General features: G+C 36.1%; 3 protein-coding genes across 3 annotated transcripts; all 3 read left to right on the top strand.

Moving 5' to 3' along the window:
- Positions 1–3: 3 nt before the first annotated feature.
- Positions 4–4,457, top strand: LOC142180848 (uncharacterized). Its single transcript, XM_075252944.1, has 2 exons — positions 4–122; positions 3,995–4,457. Exons 1-2 carry the CDS (start codon positions 4–6, stop codon positions 4,455–4,457), a joined length of 582 nt encoding a protein of 193 aa, XP_075109045.1.
- Positions 4,458–4,621: 164 nt separating this feature from the next.
- Positions 4,622–8,121, top strand: LOC142180847 (uncharacterized). Its single transcript, XM_075252943.1, has 6 exons — positions 4,622–5,015; positions 5,208–5,405; positions 6,001–6,262; positions 6,578–6,635; positions 7,206–7,463; positions 8,110–8,121. Exons 1-6 carry the CDS (start codon positions 4,622–4,624, stop codon positions 8,119–8,121), a joined length of 1,182 nt encoding a protein of 393 aa, XP_075109044.1.
- A 2,263-nt stretch (positions 8,122–10,384) lies between these two features.
- On the top strand, positions 10,385–15,763 carry LOC107785930 (UDP-URONIC ACID TRANSPORTER 1-like). The gene is made up of 4 exons (XM_016607355.2): positions 10,385–11,089; positions 12,393–12,496; positions 14,893–15,121; positions 15,257–15,763. The coding sequence occupies exons 1-4, from the start codon at positions 10,637–10,639 to the stop codon at positions 15,401–15,403; spliced, it is 933 nt and encodes a 310-aa protein (XP_016462841.1). The 5' UTR covers positions 10,385–10,636; the 3' UTR covers positions 15,404–15,763.
- The last annotated feature ends 1,205 nt before the right edge of the window (positions 15,764–16,968 follow it).

Raw genomic sequence — 16,968 nt, 5'->3', positions numbered from 1 at the left:
GCGATGGCTGGTTGCGATGGAGTTTGGGGAGGAGATGGGGTGGTCGTTTGGTGGTGGCGACGAGCAGTGGTCGACGAGCCTGTTTGGTTGTTTGACGGAGGTGGCGAGACGGAGAGGGGCTGGTTGGTCGTTGCGAGGAAGATGAAGCAGGAAGGGGTCGTTTGGATACGAGGGAGTGGTGGTTTTTAGTTGCTAGGGTTTTTTGCTTCTTCTTCTTTAGGAAGAAGAAGCGTGAACAGTACCCAATTTTTTCCAAGTCCAGTTCGTTCCCCAAAATTTTTAAAATCCTCCCCTTTCAAATTGTTTTGTCCGTGTATTAATGCCCATTTGTCCAGGGAAATGAGCCCCACGCGTGGTGGGGTTCGAGGCTTGTGTCCCCCACGCGTGGTGGGGTTCCCCGTGTATGGGATTCCATCCGTGTTCCCCACGTGTGGTGGACTCGGATTATTATGGGCTAGGTCCAAAAATTAGGCCTAAAATCGGGTAGTTTGAACCCGAATATTATTCTTTTGCCCAGACCCGAGAAATAGGAACACGACGTTGCTCAACTAGTCCTACGTAAGCAAATAACTAACCAAAATAAGACTAATATTTAAACAAAACTATATCTTTTTAAGTATATTTTCAAGATTTAAAATAGCTACAAAATATTAATAAAACTATTTTTTGTAATTTTCGTTTTTTATATAAAGATAAAATATAAAGTAATATTTTTGCATTTTTTCCAAATTAAAATGACTACAAAACCTTAATAGAATTATATTTTTTGTAATTTTCGAAATTATATAAAGTACAAAAATAAAATGCAATTTTTGTATTTTTTTCAAGTTTATGAGAGATACATAAACTAAAATTTATATATATATTTTTGTAATTTTTCTTTTTGAAACGAAATAAAGCAAAAATAGTCAAAATAGGTATATTAGACCTAAATTACATATTTATGCTAAAAAATGTGAAAATTCTCGGGGAGGGTCAAAAATCCGGTGTCTATAATCACTATGCCGAATATTCGTGCATTCCACAAATCGCATGATTATATCATTCGTACAACCAAACAACTGTAAATCACGATACTAAAAACAAACTATACTTTAGTTAAGTACAAAAACTACCTATTGTTTTATGTTATTGAGTTACAACCTAGCAAGTTATACGAACCTAACAACATCTTACAAAACTGTAATTACTGCAGCAAATGTTTAAACTTCTTCAACATCTTTCATTTCATGCTTTCACTGTTACAACAATGCGAAATTCTAGTGTGTACTTGGATGCTGAAATGCAAAAGAAGAAGCAAAAGGTAGAGAAGTCAGCAACAACAACAAAGAGAAATGGCAGCAGCAAAAAAATTGACAGTAGCAACAGTAGGGCAGAATCAAACCCCAGATGGACCACACAGAAATAGCCCAATGAAACCAACCCAGTACCCAAACAATCACACTCAGCAGACTCAGTTGGGACTCCGAAATACCAATGTTAATCAACAGGCAGTAATAGGTGAATCCGACACAATAATGGAACACAATTTCTGATTTTTTCAAACAGAGAAAGAGGGTGAGGCAAAACAGAATTTCAACTTCAATGAAACAACCTGGGTTTTCTTCTCCTTTTTTGACTTTTCAGAAATATCTTTTCTGATTTTAGAACTCCCTTGAACTCTCTACTCTCTTTTTCAGTTTTTTAGCTTCTGTGTCTATCCCCCCTAAACCAGTGGAAAACTTCTCTATTTATCCTAGCATCAACCCATTCAACAGCCTATTCAACAAACTCAATTCCCTCCCATGTTCTCCCTCTGTTCTTTCCACTCAACAGATTAAAATAAAAACCCCTCCCATGAGATTCCCCCTGACAGCCCTATCTTTAAATATTAAAAGTGATTTCTTTTTTATTAAGCTAAAACAAGAGTATGGGCAGCCTGCATATGCCCTGACAGCACATGTTGTCTCATTTGCTCTAATTCAATAAGGAAACTATAATGCACATGCTGCCCAAGAGTGCACATGCCATCAATTCAGATTCAAACCTGAAATGTAACTATAACCCAACCCTTAAATGTTTCTGATTCGAATTGAACACACTAACAAGCAGCTATACTCAATTCTTAATTGGATTCAAACAAAGCTTCAGCAGAAAACAAATAACATGAATCAAATTATTACCATTCAAGGCTGAAACTAATTGACGACATATATTGAATCGACTACGCGAATTACAACACATACAATCAACAGCTAATGATCGGAATCGAACAGTATTGAATAGGGGGTTCAGATTGCACTGTCAAAACAAGAAATGACCTTGGGAACTAATTAATCGATCGAAATTTATTTCAAACGATTACTCTGTTAAACACATACACTCATCAACGAATAGCAAAAGAGATTCGACCAAATGAGAGGTCCGGGCAAGGACAGAACAGTCGACACAAAAAATTCAAAACAAATAAACTAAACATTTGGACATATGAACAGACATTTAACTATAACAAAACAACAAAATGAACTGACAAGTTGAAGGGAAACAGAAATACCTTAAAGGCTTGAAAAAATCAGAAGGCCTTGTCTCGGATTTGAATCGACCTTTTTTGGGGTTGAACGGACTTTAATCGAAGTGTTCTCAAACTAAGAACACTTCGATTAAGGTCGATTAGACCCTAAACTTCTGGTTCAAACGGACAAAAATCGGACTCGGGACTTCTAGGGTTCTTAGGGCAGATTTGGGATTCAGGTTGTCCTGGTTGGATTCGGACCAAACCAAACCTGGTTTGGTCATGAGGGAGGTCAGGGGAGTGCCTGGCATGGATTTGGGGTGGTTTGGCACAGGTCGAGGCCCGGCTCGAATCTTCAAATGAAGATTCGAGACGGTGGGGGAAGATTCGAGACCTAAGGTTAGCAGATCTGTGTTCAGGGCGGTTGAGTGGTCCTAGGGTGTTAAGGTGGTGGTCACCGGCATTGTTGCCGCTGGGTTTTACGGTGAAGGGAAAGGGGGCGGCGCTAGGGTTCTAAGGGATTTGGGGTTTGGGTGAGGGAGACGACCTAAGGGCAAAAGGGGGGTCCGGCTTAGGGCGCGGGGTGAAGGGATTGGGGTTATATAGTTTAGTGGGACATTTGATCTGGACCGTTAGATCAAGAATGATCCACGACCCAGATCCTTCACTGGGGTGAAACGGCGTCGTGTGATTTAAGTGAGACTGGGTCGGTCTATGGGGTTAAATGGGTCGGGTTAAATAAGGAGTAGGGGAGGCCGTAGGATTGAACGAGATGGACGGCTCTGATTGAACACCCTTATACGGCGTCGTTTGGTTTTAAAATGGGAATTGAATTGGACCGTTAGATATGTCAGATCAACGGTCCAGATCTGGTAGGCCTTGGACGACGTCGTTTGACGAGGCCGAACTGGACTGGGTCATGGGAAAATATATTGGGCCTGCTTCTTGGTCTCAATTTTAAGCCCAAGTCCGAATTCCTTTAGTTTTAAAACCCCTTTCTTTTCTTCTTTTAATTTCTAAAAATCCCAACTAAATTGTAAAATAAAACTATACAAACATTAAACAACAATTATCACACATATTAACATTTAATTAAAATAAAATCACTTAACGGCAAAAATAGAATAAAAGATGCATATTTTGTGATTTTTCTTTTAATAACCGAATTATGGTTTGATTAATTCCTAATAGTAGAATGATATCCTGAACTTACACGCGACATATATTTTGTATTTTTGTTTGATAAGACTAAATCAACACGGACAAAACCACAAATAGCTAACAAAATGTCACGTAAACTCCAAAAATTGTACAGCAAGGCCATTTGTTATTATTTTTTGATTTCTTTTGGAGTAATTGTCGTGTAAACAAAAATCACGTGCTCACACCTTTTACTGATGCTTTGTTGCAAATGCCTTTATATGCTAAATTTTTAAAAGAAATTTTGTCAAGTAAAAGAAAATTGGAAGAAGTTTCTGTGGTAATGCTTACTGAAAAATGCAGTGCTATACTTCAAAATAAACTACCACAAAAATTTGGTGATCCTGGCAGTTTTACCATTCCATGCACTTTGGGAGGTGTATATTTTGAAAAAGCACTTTGCGATTCTGGAGCTTCAATAAATTTGATGTCATTTTCTATCTTTAGAAAATTGGATCTTGGTGAAATGAAAGACATAGGTGTTTCTCTTCAGTTTGCAGATCAAAGTACAAAGAAACCTATGGGAATAATTGAAAATTTGCTTGTAAGAGTAGATAAGTTTGTTTTTCTTGTAGATTTTATAGTACTTGAAATGAAAGAATGTCCTGATGAACCGATAATTTTGGGTAGACCATTTCTTGCTACAGGAAGAGCAATCATAGATGTTCATCAAGGGCAACTAATCTTGAGAGTTGATGAAGAAAGAGTCATTTTTTACATGCAAAAGATACTAAGATTTTCAGGAGATGAGGCATCATCTTCATGATTTTCTATTGACATGATTAGTGATCTTGCAGATGAATTCAAAGATGATCAATTAATTTCAGACTCAATGAAATATGTTTGACCGAATCAGGCACCGTACAAGATGATGATCCCACAATTAGGAGAGAAGCTAAAATACTGGAAAAAGATTCGGAGGATAAGGAGATGCAATCAGAAGAAGTTAAACCAAAAATTGAACTCAAAGTTCTTCCCTTTCATTTAAAATATGTTTATCTTGAGCAAGAACTATTTCCAGTAATTATTTCATTTTCTTTGACTGTAGAACAGGAAGAAAGACTAATTCAGGTCTTAAAAGCACACAAAGGAGCCTTAGGGTGGACTATAGAGGATATCAAACGGATTAGTCCAGCAATTTGTACGCATAAAATCCTCATGGAAGATAGCTACAAGCCAATAATCCAACCCCAAAGGAGATTAAATCCTACAATGCAGGAAGTGGTGAAAAAGGAGATTGTCAAGCTTCTAGCGGCATGTATTATTTACCCAATTGCAGATAGCCCTTGGGTAAGTCCAGTTCAGATAGTACCAAAGAAAGGAGGTATGACAGTTATAAAGAATGAAAATAATGAACCCATACCTACGAGGACTGTTACAGAATAGACATTCTGTATTGATTATATACGCCTCAATGATGCTACCAGAAAAGATCATTTTTCTTTACCATTTATTGATCAAATGTTAGAAAGAATTGTAGGATATGGTTTTTACTGTTTTCTTGATGGCTATTCAGGGTATAACCAAATACCAATTGCACTTGAAGATCAGGATAAAACAACTTTCACATGTCCTCATGGAACATATGCATACAGGAGAATGCCATTTGGTCTGTGCAACGCCCCTGCTACATTTCAGCGTTTCATGTCAGCAATTTTTCCTGACATGACTGAAAAATTTCTTGAAATTTTTATGGATGATTTCACACTCTTTGGCAAAACATTTGAAGATTGTCTTTACCACTTGGCTTTAGTTCTTAAGAGATATGAAGAGACAAACTTGATTCTGAATTGGGAAAAATATCATTTTATGATTACAGAGGGAATTATTTTAGGACATAAAATCACTGCTAATGGGATAGAAATTGATAAGGCTAAATTAATCTTATAGCAGGATTACTCCCTCCCACAACTGTTAAAGGCATTAGAAACTTTCTAGGTCATGCAGGTTTTTATAGACGGTTCATAAAGGATTTTTCAAAAATTTCAAAACCTCTGACTAACCTCTTGATGAAAGATGTTAAGTTTGATTTTTCAGGTGATTGTATGATAGCTTTTAACACCCTTAAGGAGAAATTATCAACTGCCCCCATAGTTGTGTCCCCTGATTGGAGTCAACCTTTTGAGGTTATGTGGATGCTAGTGATACGACAGTTAGAGCTGTTCTAGGCCAAAGAAAGGATAAGATTTTTCGTCCTATTTACTATGCTAGTAGAACACTAAGTGAGGCTCAACTGAATTATGCCACAACAGAAAAAGAGTTACTGGCAGTAGTATTTGCATTTGATAAATTTTGTTCTTATTTGATAGGAACAAAGGTGACTGTTTTTACTGACCATGCAGCTTTAAAATACCTCTTAGCCAAAAAAGATGCTCGACCTAGATTGTTAAGATGGATTTTACTTCTGCAAGAATTTGACCTTGAGATAAAAGACAAAAAAGGAACAGAGAATCAGGTAGCTGACCATTTGTCTAGACTAGAAGACCCTCCCCTTGAGTTCAGCGAGATAAAAGAAGAATTTCCTGATGAACACATTTTTTCAGTTGACTCTGTTGTGACTCAACCACCCTGGTTCGCAGATATTGCTAACTAGTTGGTTGGAAGATGGACACCCCAAGATCTCTCTTACCAGCAGAGAAAAAAGCTTATTTCTGATGCTAAGTATTATTTGTGGAATGAACCTTACTTGTTCAAAATTTGTGCAGATAATATCATTAAGAGGTGTGTACCCGAAGAAGAGATGACCAAAATTTTGTATCACTGTCATGATGGAGCAATTGGAGGTCATTATGCTACAAACCGTACGACATTTAAAGTATTGGAGGCCGGATAATTCTGGCCAACACTCTTTAAAGATGCCCGAGCATATGTTGCACAATGTAACAGGTGTCAGAAAATAAGTAATATCACTAAGAAAGATGAGATGCCGTTACAATCAATAAAGGTATGTGAAATATTTGATGTTTAGGGACTAGATTTCATGGGTCCTTTTCCTTCTTCTCATTCATTTGAATATACCTTTGTGGCTGTGGATTATGTATCAAGATGGGTTGAAGCCATCTCCACAAGGAAGAATGATGCTCATACAGTGTGTAATTTTCTTAGAAAATATATTTTTACTAGATTTGGCACACCTTGAGTCATCATTAGTGATCAAGGAACTCATTTCGTGAATAGGAAATTTTCTGTCTTGCTATCAAAATATGGTGTGACTCATAAAACTGGAACACCATATCATGCTCATACACAGGGGCAAGTTGAAGTTTCCAATCACGAGTTAAAAAGAATTCTTGAAAAGATGGTTGGAATTTCAAGAAAAGACTGATCTTTAAAATTAGATGATGTATTATGAGCATACCGAACGGCGTTCAAAACGCCAATTGGAACATCTCCATATAAATTAGTCTTTGGAAAGGCTTGCCATTTGCCAGTTGAATTAGAACACAAAGCTTTTTGGGCACTGAAAGCATTAAACTTTGAATTAACCTCTGCTGGTAAAAAAAGATTTTTTCAGGTTAATGAATTGGAAGAACTGAGGTTGGAAGCTTATGAAAATGCCAGAATATTCAAAGAAAAAACAAAAATATGGCATGACAATTTGATCCAACAAAAAAGTTTCAAAATTGAAGATCAAGTACTTCTTTATAATAGCAGGCTGAGGCTATTTCCAGGGAAATTAAAATCCAGGTGGACAAGTCCTTATAATGTTACAGATGTTACTCCATATGGGGCAATTAAAATTCAACAGATCAATGGAGGAGACAAATTTAAGGTAAATGGTCACAAGTTAAAGTTGTATTTTGGAGGCCATTTTGAGCAACAACCATCAATAACCTTGATAGCCTAATATATTCCACTGTTAATAAGTCGAACTGACGACATTAAATTCAGAACTACAATTTCTTTACCCGTAGCCATTGAGGGTGAAGCAATGGAGCCTCATAAGCCCAATATAATTTGTATGAATATATGCTTAACCAATTGATCTGGTTAATATCCAGATTATTGTACAACCAGGACATCTCATGCAGGCCTCAACAAAAATAGAGCCATCTATATAAGAGTAATTCCATGGTGGTCGGTATGCCTAAGTTACTGGTTGGTTAACCATCTAATTGTGTAAATTAATTATTGGCTCAGGTAAATTTTCTAGTTTATATCAAAACCCGGACCCCATGACTGATAAGGTCTAAAAGCTAGTCCAGTCTATTACACATAGAATATGTGTGGTCACAGTTTCTTTCAAGCTTTCTTCTGTGACTGTAAATTTGAAAGCTAAAAAGATTTTTAATTTATTTTTTCAAAAATTTCTTTAGTACTTCATGTATATATATACTTTTTTTCTATAATGTTATAATAAATTTTTTCTTCTTAACTAATTGTGAATTTTTTCTTCTTAAATGATTGTGTCGTTGTAGGTTTTTAATTAGTAAAATAAATTCTTTCTATTGTGCTCAAATATTAAGTCTTTTTTTCATTATCATATCAATTCCATGCCTATGACTTTAATTTTGTGAAGGCAAAAACTAGCGTCTCCAACTCCCGAGATCAAAGGAATTGAGAAAAAATATTATTACAAGAAGGTATACTCAATAATTTTTCTAGAACTTGCTCTAAATGTTCTTCGAGGCGAAATAATGGATGACACTGATTCTTGAAAGATGAAATTAGGCTTTCTTTGATACACCTTTTAGCCCCTTTTAGTTTATTCTCTTCAAGAAAAAAAGTTTTTACCTCTTAGAACCTATCTTTGAGCCTTTATCCTATTTTTTTTTACAAAACACCATGGTCTATAACCCCCAAAAGAAAAAAAAAGAAAAAAAAGATGTATATTACTATTATAGTTATTACTTCTTCCAGCCATGATAAGTAATGTTTGTTAGAAAAAGAAAAGAAAGATTGTGCAAGGCACGAAACAGAAAAGAAAAAAAGGAACAAGAGAGAGATATAATATATAAGTGTGTGTATATTATTATATCTCTTTATATTGATGAAAGCATATATACAAAAAACAAATACTGGAAAAAAATGGAATAATTAGTACCAAGGAACATTTGCTCCAAGCTGGAAGAAGAAAAGTCACTACAAAAATATCTTTATCCTGTCAGCCTGAAGCCTGACATTATAAGCCAAGAAAAAGCCCTAAATAGATTTCAAAAATAAGTGTTGAATCTACATTAGTGGAGATTAACATGAAGAGCAGCCTATAAACGAACAATTGTGATATTCAAGACTTGTGATCATAAAGTTATCAATTCCGAAATATTCAAGAGGAAAAAAATGCAAATTTTATTTTTTCAAAAGTAAAATCAGAGGCAAGGTAAAAGATTTGGTGAAGGTTAAAAGATTAATCATTTGGCATGATGAAAGAAGTTATTTTGAATAAATTTTCTATCCTATAAAGACCAAACGTTTTGAAGAAAATGTTACACAAAAAAAAAATTATCAATAGAAATGCTTTGCTCTCATAATTGTCATTTAAGAATGACTTGATTCTTGATGGATGTAATTTATTTATATATTTTTATATGTAAATATTAAATATTTTAAATAAAACATGAATAAATATATCATATTCTCCCATATTTTCAAACATACTTCGCAAATGAAAGAGCATATGAAAATCGAAGAAAAGAAACAAAAAAGTGGGAATTGAGTAGTCTACTGGGAATGAAGAAGCAAATGGACTAAAACACCATAGTTGCGACGATAACAATGGAGAATCATGAAGGAAATCACATAGTTGCAACTAGAGAACTATAGTTGAAACTATAGTCTTTCTCCGCAAAAGGAAGAAATTGATAAGGCCATAGTTGCAACTACAATTCCCATAATTGCAACTATGAAGAATCTTAGGAAAAAAAAACTCTATAAATAGAGAGTGAATGTTGGAAAGAAGACATCGAGTCTTGAGCAGAGAAGAACTATTCTTGGTCTCTATTTTGTCTTTAATATTCCTAAGTCCTAGTAGTTATCCTTTTGTGAAAAATAATATCTTTGCACCAATTCTTCGTATTTCTAAACTAGGTTCTTTTTCTTACTTCATAATGGAGTAATCTTTTTTTTTTTGTTGGGATAGTTGATGAAGCTTGATATATATATTATAATACTATCTCAGTTTTAATACAGTCTTGCTTTGGAACTTTCTATTTATATTTTATATTGTGCTATAATAATAGTTTTTAACTTAGATTTTCTAATCTCTGTGGGACGATATCATAAACTATACTAGAATTTGACAAAGCACAAGCAGGGAAATCCTATAGACAATGGCCTCGTCAATTCTAGGACCTTGTTCCCTAGGTACAATTATAAATAGAGGGCTCAACAACCGTTATAAGGGACACGATTTTTCTGACAAGCATATACTATATTCAATTCAAAGCTCAATAATATTTGATCTTCTTGCTTAGTAATATTGTTACTACTGCATTCGGAAGCTCTGCTCTCGGAACCAGGATTTTTGCTGTCTTATCTCGGTTTCAATGCTAAGTTTTACATCTTGTTTAATTTATTTATTATTTTGGAATCAAATCAATTCACTTGTCTATAAACGACGTATATAAATTCAACTGTACCGTTTTACGGATAAACATATATATAAAACTAAGATAAATAAAACGAAAACATAATAGATTTGCGTATTTATTTATCTTAGCATATGTTACGGTCATTATCTAAAGGGTTCGTAGATCAGCATCGAAGCGGTCCGAGAGACACAAAGACACACGTCCAGTCGCACACAAATCATATATTCTCTTTCCTCCACCTGCACATTTCCCTACAAACGTTCCCAAAAACACACACACACACTATATACAAAATCAAAAATCACCCTTCAGATTACTAGTAAAACATTTCCTCAACCTGAGGAAAGCACATCAATGAAACCTTCCCTTACAAAGCCAACAACACCAAAACACACATACACACTGAACAAAAACAATGTCAGCAGCACAATCAGAAAAACAAACTCTTTTCATTGCCTCACTAATCATCTTCTGGTACTCCTCAAACATTGGAGTCCTTCTCCTTAACAAATTATTACTCTCAAACTATGGATTTTCTTTCCCTATATTCTTAACAATGTGTCACATGTCAGCTTGTGCTGTCTTAAGCTACGTGTCCATTATTTTCTTAAAGATTGTTCCTTTTCAAAGAATCAAATCAAGATCTCAGTTTTTCAGAATTGCTACTCTCAGCATTGTCTTTTGTGGGTCTGTTGTCGGTGGTAATATTTCTCTTAGGTACCTGGCTGTATCCTTTAATCAGGCTGTGGGCGCAACGACGCCGTTTTTCACAGCTTTATTTGCTTATTTGATTACACATAAGAAGGAATCTTGGATTACTTATGGCTGCCTTGTGCCTGTGGTTGGTGGTGTTGTCATTGCTAGTGGGGTATGTTCAAAATCTTTTCTTTTTGGATCAATTTTAAATTTGCTTAACTTTGTGTTTTTTTGTTGTTGTGTTTCTTGTTTTTTGAACCTTTTTGGGATTTTTTTTATTTTATTTTAAAAACTCTAGTGGATCTATACTTGCTAAGTACTAAATTGGAGGATTTTTGAAGGTTTTCTTTTAAAGTGTGAATCTTACAGCTTAAGATCAGATCTGAGAATTTTGTGTATTCCCTTCATACAATATGCAAATTCTTATTTGATAGTACTAGTTGTGTTAGTATCTTTGTTTTTAGCTGTAGAATGCAAGCAATTATGTTGCTGGGTTCAACCAACCCAAAGATACTTCTAACATGGTGTGATATTGTTCGCTTTGGGCCAGCTCGCACGGTTTTCCCCAAAAGGCCTCACACCATTAAGAGATGGGTCAGCTCGCACGGTTTTCCCCAAAAGGCCTCACACCATTAAGAGATCCCTACACCTTATATTATGCTCCCAGTCTTTTCAGCTACCAATGTGGGACTTATTGAGATTGACTTGCAATGTAGTCACCATTTTATGATTAATAGACTTAATAAACTGGGAGATCCAAAGTCTGCTAGCGAGAATTTAAGTTCTAAATTAAATTAGAAAGTGATGATTAACTATTTCAAGTTTCTAAGTAGGTAAGCACGCGAGTGGAGCTGAAATATTAGGTCTATCCTGTGAAAAAACAAGGTAATATATAGGTTTCTTACCTTATTGAAAATTAATGAAAAAATTACCACCTTAATACCTTGTCATTCAATATTCTGATTAGCGCCAAATATGTCAAGTTCCAAGTTATATCCTCTTCTAATACATTTGATATAAAGTACTTTTTGAGGAGAGAAATATGGAAGATAGGTTTATATAAAAAAATATGTGCTTTGGGGAAATTACCTTCTGATTGTAAAAGATTAAATATCCCTCTTCTGTAGATGCAAATTAGTTAATGGAGAGTAAGCTTAATTAGCTAACTGAAGTTGCAGATATAATTTGAACAGCTATTGGTCCAAAGTATTCCCAGTTGGGAGTAAGTGAATGATATCAGCGTAATGGCTTATGGCTGTGCACTAGCAGGAATTACCTCTATCTAAGATAGTTAGTCTTCCTAAATCATTAGTCTTGATCTGTTCAATGTTGATATCAGTTACACCATAGTAAGAAAAGAATGATAACATCTTGATTTATAAAACGTTTCAACTAGTTGACATCTCAATCCTCTTTCCAGTGGCTTATTTACTTGATTTGACTTGTTGTCTGATAAGTATCTTAATTGCTGGCAGGGTGAACCAAGCTTCCACCTGTATGGATTTATCATGTGCATAAGTGCAACTGCTGCTAGAGCCTTTAAGTCTGTTCTTCAAGGCGTCCTTCTTTCCAATGAAGGGTTAGTTTTTCCTGCTTCCAGCCATCTGTTTAAGTTTTAAGTAGTGTTATAATTGTTGTTGGTTCTTTTCTTTATCCTTATATTAGTCAGTTTATGGAAATAAATGCAACTATTTCCTTTTTGTATATTTTTGGGTCTATGTGAACTCTCACTCCAGAACTACACATTTTTGTGTATTTTTGGGGCAAATTTGCTGTGCACTTCTTGGTGCTTTGCCTTGGGACATTCGCATTGTGAAAAACAGCTTGACAGCAATGGCAATAAAACTTCTTGACTTTGTTCGACAAGTCATTTCCCTGGATTATATGGCGTTGTGGAGGGATAATAAGGAACTTTTGTTTGCAAAGCTTGTAAAAAGTCTAGCAAAATGGCTTCCATTTTAAAGTCCTATAAGGAGGTAGCAGGTTGGCCATTAATCTCCCCCAGCAATGACTGTTGATGAAACAAGTCCCCGTGTATCCATTAGTGAAACAACAAAGAGAAAAGGCTTCCTGAATACATGTTTATTGGGCCACTATGATCAGCAAATAGATCAATGGAAGCTATTGCAAGTGGGCAGCTCAAGTATGGAAAGTTTTGCCAGGTTTAAAGGTGTCAAATTTAGGACATACACTACTATTATTCCGCTTTCCTCCAAAGGTAGTTTGTCTCTTACTAGGGTGACAGTGGATTGGTGAGGCCTTCTTGCTACACGATCATCCTGATGGTCGTTAGTACTGTTCCGTTTAATCGACATGTCGAGAGTTAAGCTTGTGGTAGGTTGCAGAATGCAAAGTATGCTATAGAACTAGGGCTGTCCCTGAAAAGGGGTATCAATTTGCTTCTGAACCTAGCCACTATGATTTCCAGTAACACAGAGAGTAAATTATATGTGGTAGGAGTGCATAAGTGCAATATACTTTGACTTCAAACCGGTGAAGAGACTGCGCCACAGAGAAGGTGCCAAGTTTTGAAGTCGCCAAATGAACACAGAGAGTTTGATTGGCTTGAGGAACAGCACAAATCAGTTGGAGAGAATACACGACAAATCAGTTGGAGAGAATACACGACAATTTGAATATCAATAATTCTCAAATTGTGCAAGATTATCGGGCCTTATCATGGACATCGACGAGTTGAGAAATCCCTGACAGGTCCATCAGTACGAGCCAAGCAAGGAGAACAAATAATAAAGGACAGAAATGAGTGTCAATCCAGTAGCTGGCAGGTTATTATCACAAACATAAGCGAAGTTGATAAGCCGAGATCATGGCTCTCAATGCTTGAAGCTGGTGCTAAAGGAGTGTGGACCACTGTTTTCTACATTGCAGCTTTGCAATAGAGTTATGGTTGTTACTTGTTAGGACATTCTTTCTTTGATATAATCTGGTTACCTCCTAGAACAATGATGGAAGCTATAGCAAGTTGAAGGGTGAGAAAGATGGATGCCAGGAAGAAAAAGATATGAAAGGTAGCTCCTCTTTTCGCATTTTGGATGATTTGGAGGGAAATGAATAGTAGAAAACTTGAAGGAGTTGGAAGACCACTATAGATAGTCAAAAGTCCTTTGTTGTTGCATTTTCACTTTTGTTATAAAACGAGGATACCGTGTTCTGTTAAGATGGTTGGACATTTTGAAGATTAATGTTAATACGTGCATACTCTTTATGAAGTTGGCACAGTCATATAAATGAAACTGATATATCCAAAAATAAAATAAAATATATGAATATATATTACTCCTATATCCCATTTATAATAATATAATAACATTATAACTAGAAACAAATTATATGTCAAGATAATTTTGTTCATTGGGAATTGAAATTGGGGAACGAGCGGACATCAAATGATAGGAGGGTCAACCAAAATATTCTTTTTACTACAATTATCTTGTTTGTTTATTGTGCTTTTTTATACTTTTTTTTAATACGTAGCTTTAATTCAAAAAACTGGGCAGTGTCCTCAATCAAGCGGATATAATTTTGACCATTTTCCCAACCCCATCATTCATTATAGGAGTGTGGAACTAATCCAGCAGCTTAACAATTTCTAGAATTCTAGTTGCTTCATTTGTCCAATTTCTGCTGTTTAGCTTGTCTGAGTTTCCAAGTTGTTCAATCGTCAATCTGCAACTTGTCAAATATTGGAATGAAAACAGCTTTTGGTATTTCCATGCAATCGAAGGTTGTGGTTAATTTTCATCTTCAACACTTCAAAGGTCATTCCTCTAGTATGTTATTATTATATTTAGCCTTGTCTCTTTGGTAGATTATATCTTATTCATTTGCTTTGCTGATAGCCTGCTCTAGTTTTCTTTTGTGACCTCGTTTATAGCCTGCTGATAGTTTTTAGGGGTAAGTTGAAACTCCATGGATCTGCTGCTTCACATTTTGTAACCTCCTGTTATTTTTTAGGGAAAAGTTGAACTCCATGAATCTGCTACTTTACATGTCACCAATTGCTGTTTTAGTCTTATTGCCTGCGACACTAGTAATGGAGCCCAATGTGATAGATGTCACTATTACGCTTGCGGCAACACAGAGATACCTGGTCCTACTTGTTTTGATCAATTCTGCAATGGCATATGCGGCCAACTTGTTGAACTTTTTGGTAACTAAGCACACCAGTGCATTGACACTCCAGGTTTGCACTCTCCTTCTCTTGCCTCGTTCCCGTTTTTCCCCCTTTTGTTGTCATAATTAGGCTTCTCTGTTTACTGTTTAGTACATTTTGCTTTAACCTATTTTGAACATCTTTATTCTCTGTGGATATTTGTAGGTCCTAGGGAATGCCAAAGGTGCTGTGGCTGTTGTTATCTCGATACTTCTCTTCCGCAATCCTGTAACTTTTATTGGCATTGCGGGCTATGCAATGACCGTCATGGGGGTCGTTGCTTATGGAGAATCCAAAAGAAGACACAAATGAGCTGGCCATGCAGAGTCCCCCAGTTTTGTTTATTGAAAGGTAGGTGCATGGTAGAGTTAGGGAAAGATAGATTTCCATTGCAACGTTGTAGCCCATAGATCAAGTGATGAAATGGAAAAGGGGATGGGGTCTGGGGAATCGTTTCCATTCCTCTGTTGTATTCTTTATGTTCCTCATGAGAGCATGTATGCAGTCGTATCAGATTCTATGTCGTCGCACTAAAGTTTTAAGGGACACGGCAGGGAACTATTTCGTTCTTCTGTTGTATTTCTTTTTATCCACGTGATAGAATGTACGCAGTTGTATCAGATTGTATGTTATCACACCAGAGTAATATAGTATCCTATTGGTTTTCTGTTATCCTCTGCTGAATATTTGTTCGCTTGTATGTAAATCCTGTTGCTGATATGAATGTTCAGCCTACATTTGTGGTTGAAGCATAGCATGGAACTTTGAAAGTGCTGTTTGGTGTCTTCTTAGCTTCTGTGTTAAGAATTTTAGTGGCAATTACTTTCTGTAATGCATGAATTGAGAATGAAACAGGTGAAAATGCTGTACCTCAAAAGTATTGACGCTTAGTTTGTCAGGGAGTAAGCAAAACTTATTCGCTGCCTTCACTAAAACCAGTAGTGCCTTTTCCTCCAAGAAGCAATTAATTAAGCCAGATATAGACGCTTTATGACTTCAAATTGAGAAAAGTGAGCTTGTTTCAACGCAGAAGCCTTGCGTCTTACACTTGGATTACCTCATCAACCTCATGAGTGAGTTATTTCTCTGAAATGAGAGATTGAGATCATTTGTGTGAGAAAGCACGGAAGAAAATATTATTGCTTATCTAAAGTGTTGTACAACGCCCTATTTATATACAATGATTACATGATAATAGGCATCTACTTCCCGACGTGGGACACTATAGATGACTAACTATTTAACACTTCCCCTCAAACCGGTGCTTATAAATCATATATACTAAGCTTGTTACAGATGCAACTAATACGAAAACCAGTAAGAGACTTAGTGAAAATATCTGCAATCTGGTCATCGACTTCACAAATTTTGTAACAATATCTCCTGAGAGGATCTTTTCTTTGACAAAGTGACAGTCGATCTCAATATGTTTAGTCCTCTCATGGAACATCAGATTTGACGCAATATGAAGAGCAACTTGATTATCACACACCAGTTCCATCTTGTTGATTTCTCTGAACTTCAACTCCTTGATCAACTGCTTGACCCAAACTAGCTCACGCATTGCCATAGCCATGGCCCGATATTTGGCTTTGGGCGCTAGATCGAGCAACTACATTATGTTTCTTGCTCTTCCAAGAGACCAAATTGCCTCCTACTAGAACACAATATCCAGACGTAGAACGTCTATCAGAAGGTGATCCAGCCCAATTAGCATCTGTGTACCCAACAATCTGCTCGTGGTCTCGATCCTCGAATAGTAATCCTTTGCCTGGAGCTGACTTTATATACTGAAGAATGCGAACAACTGCATCCCAGTGATTATCACAAGGAGAATCCATAAATGACTTACAACACTCACCGGAAAAGAAATGTCA

This window comes from Nicotiana tabacum, chromosome 5, assembly GCF_000715075.1.
Source record: "Nicotiana tabacum cultivar K326 chromosome 5, ASM71507v2, whole genome shotgun sequence".
NCBI lineage: Eukaryota > Viridiplantae > Streptophyta > Magnoliopsida > Solanales > Solanaceae > Nicotiana > Nicotiana tabacum.
This window is presented reverse-complemented; position numbering and strand designations above follow the sequence as displayed.

Bases quoted from the DNA above. Each gene is read 5' to 3' on its own strand.
- LOC107785930 (XM_016607355.2), top strand. From the start codon at position 10,637: ATGTCAGCAGCACAATCAGAAAAACAAACTCTTTTCATTGCCTCACTA. The intron at 12,497-14,892 runs GTTAGTTTTTCC...GTTATTTTTTAG, and splicing joins GTCCTTCTTTCCAATGAAGG to GGAAAAGTTGAACTCCATGA. The intron at 15,122-15,256 runs GTTTGCACTCTC...GGATATTTGTAG, and splicing joins CCAGTGCATTGACACTCCAG to GTCCTAGGGAATGCCAAAGG.
- LOC142180848 (XM_075252944.1), top strand. From the start codon at position 4: ATGGCTGGTTGCGATGGAGTTTGGGGAGGAGATGGGGTGGTCGTTTGG. The intron at 123-3,994 runs GTTGGTCGTTGC...TGAAAAATGCAG, and splicing joins GGCGAGACGGAGAGGGGCTG to TGCTATACTTCAAAATAAAC.
- LOC142180847 (XM_075252943.1), top strand. From the start codon at position 4,622: ATGCAATCAGAAGAAGTTAAACCAAAAATTGAACTCAAAGTTCTTCCC. The intron at 5,406-6,000 runs GCAAAACATTTG...CTTATTTGATAG, and splicing joins GGATGATTTCACACTCTTTG to GAACAAAGGTGACTGTTTTT. The intron at 6,263-6,577 runs GTTCGCAGATAT...ACAATGTAACAG, and splicing joins GTTGTGACTCAACCACCCTG to GTGTCAGAAAATAAGTAATA.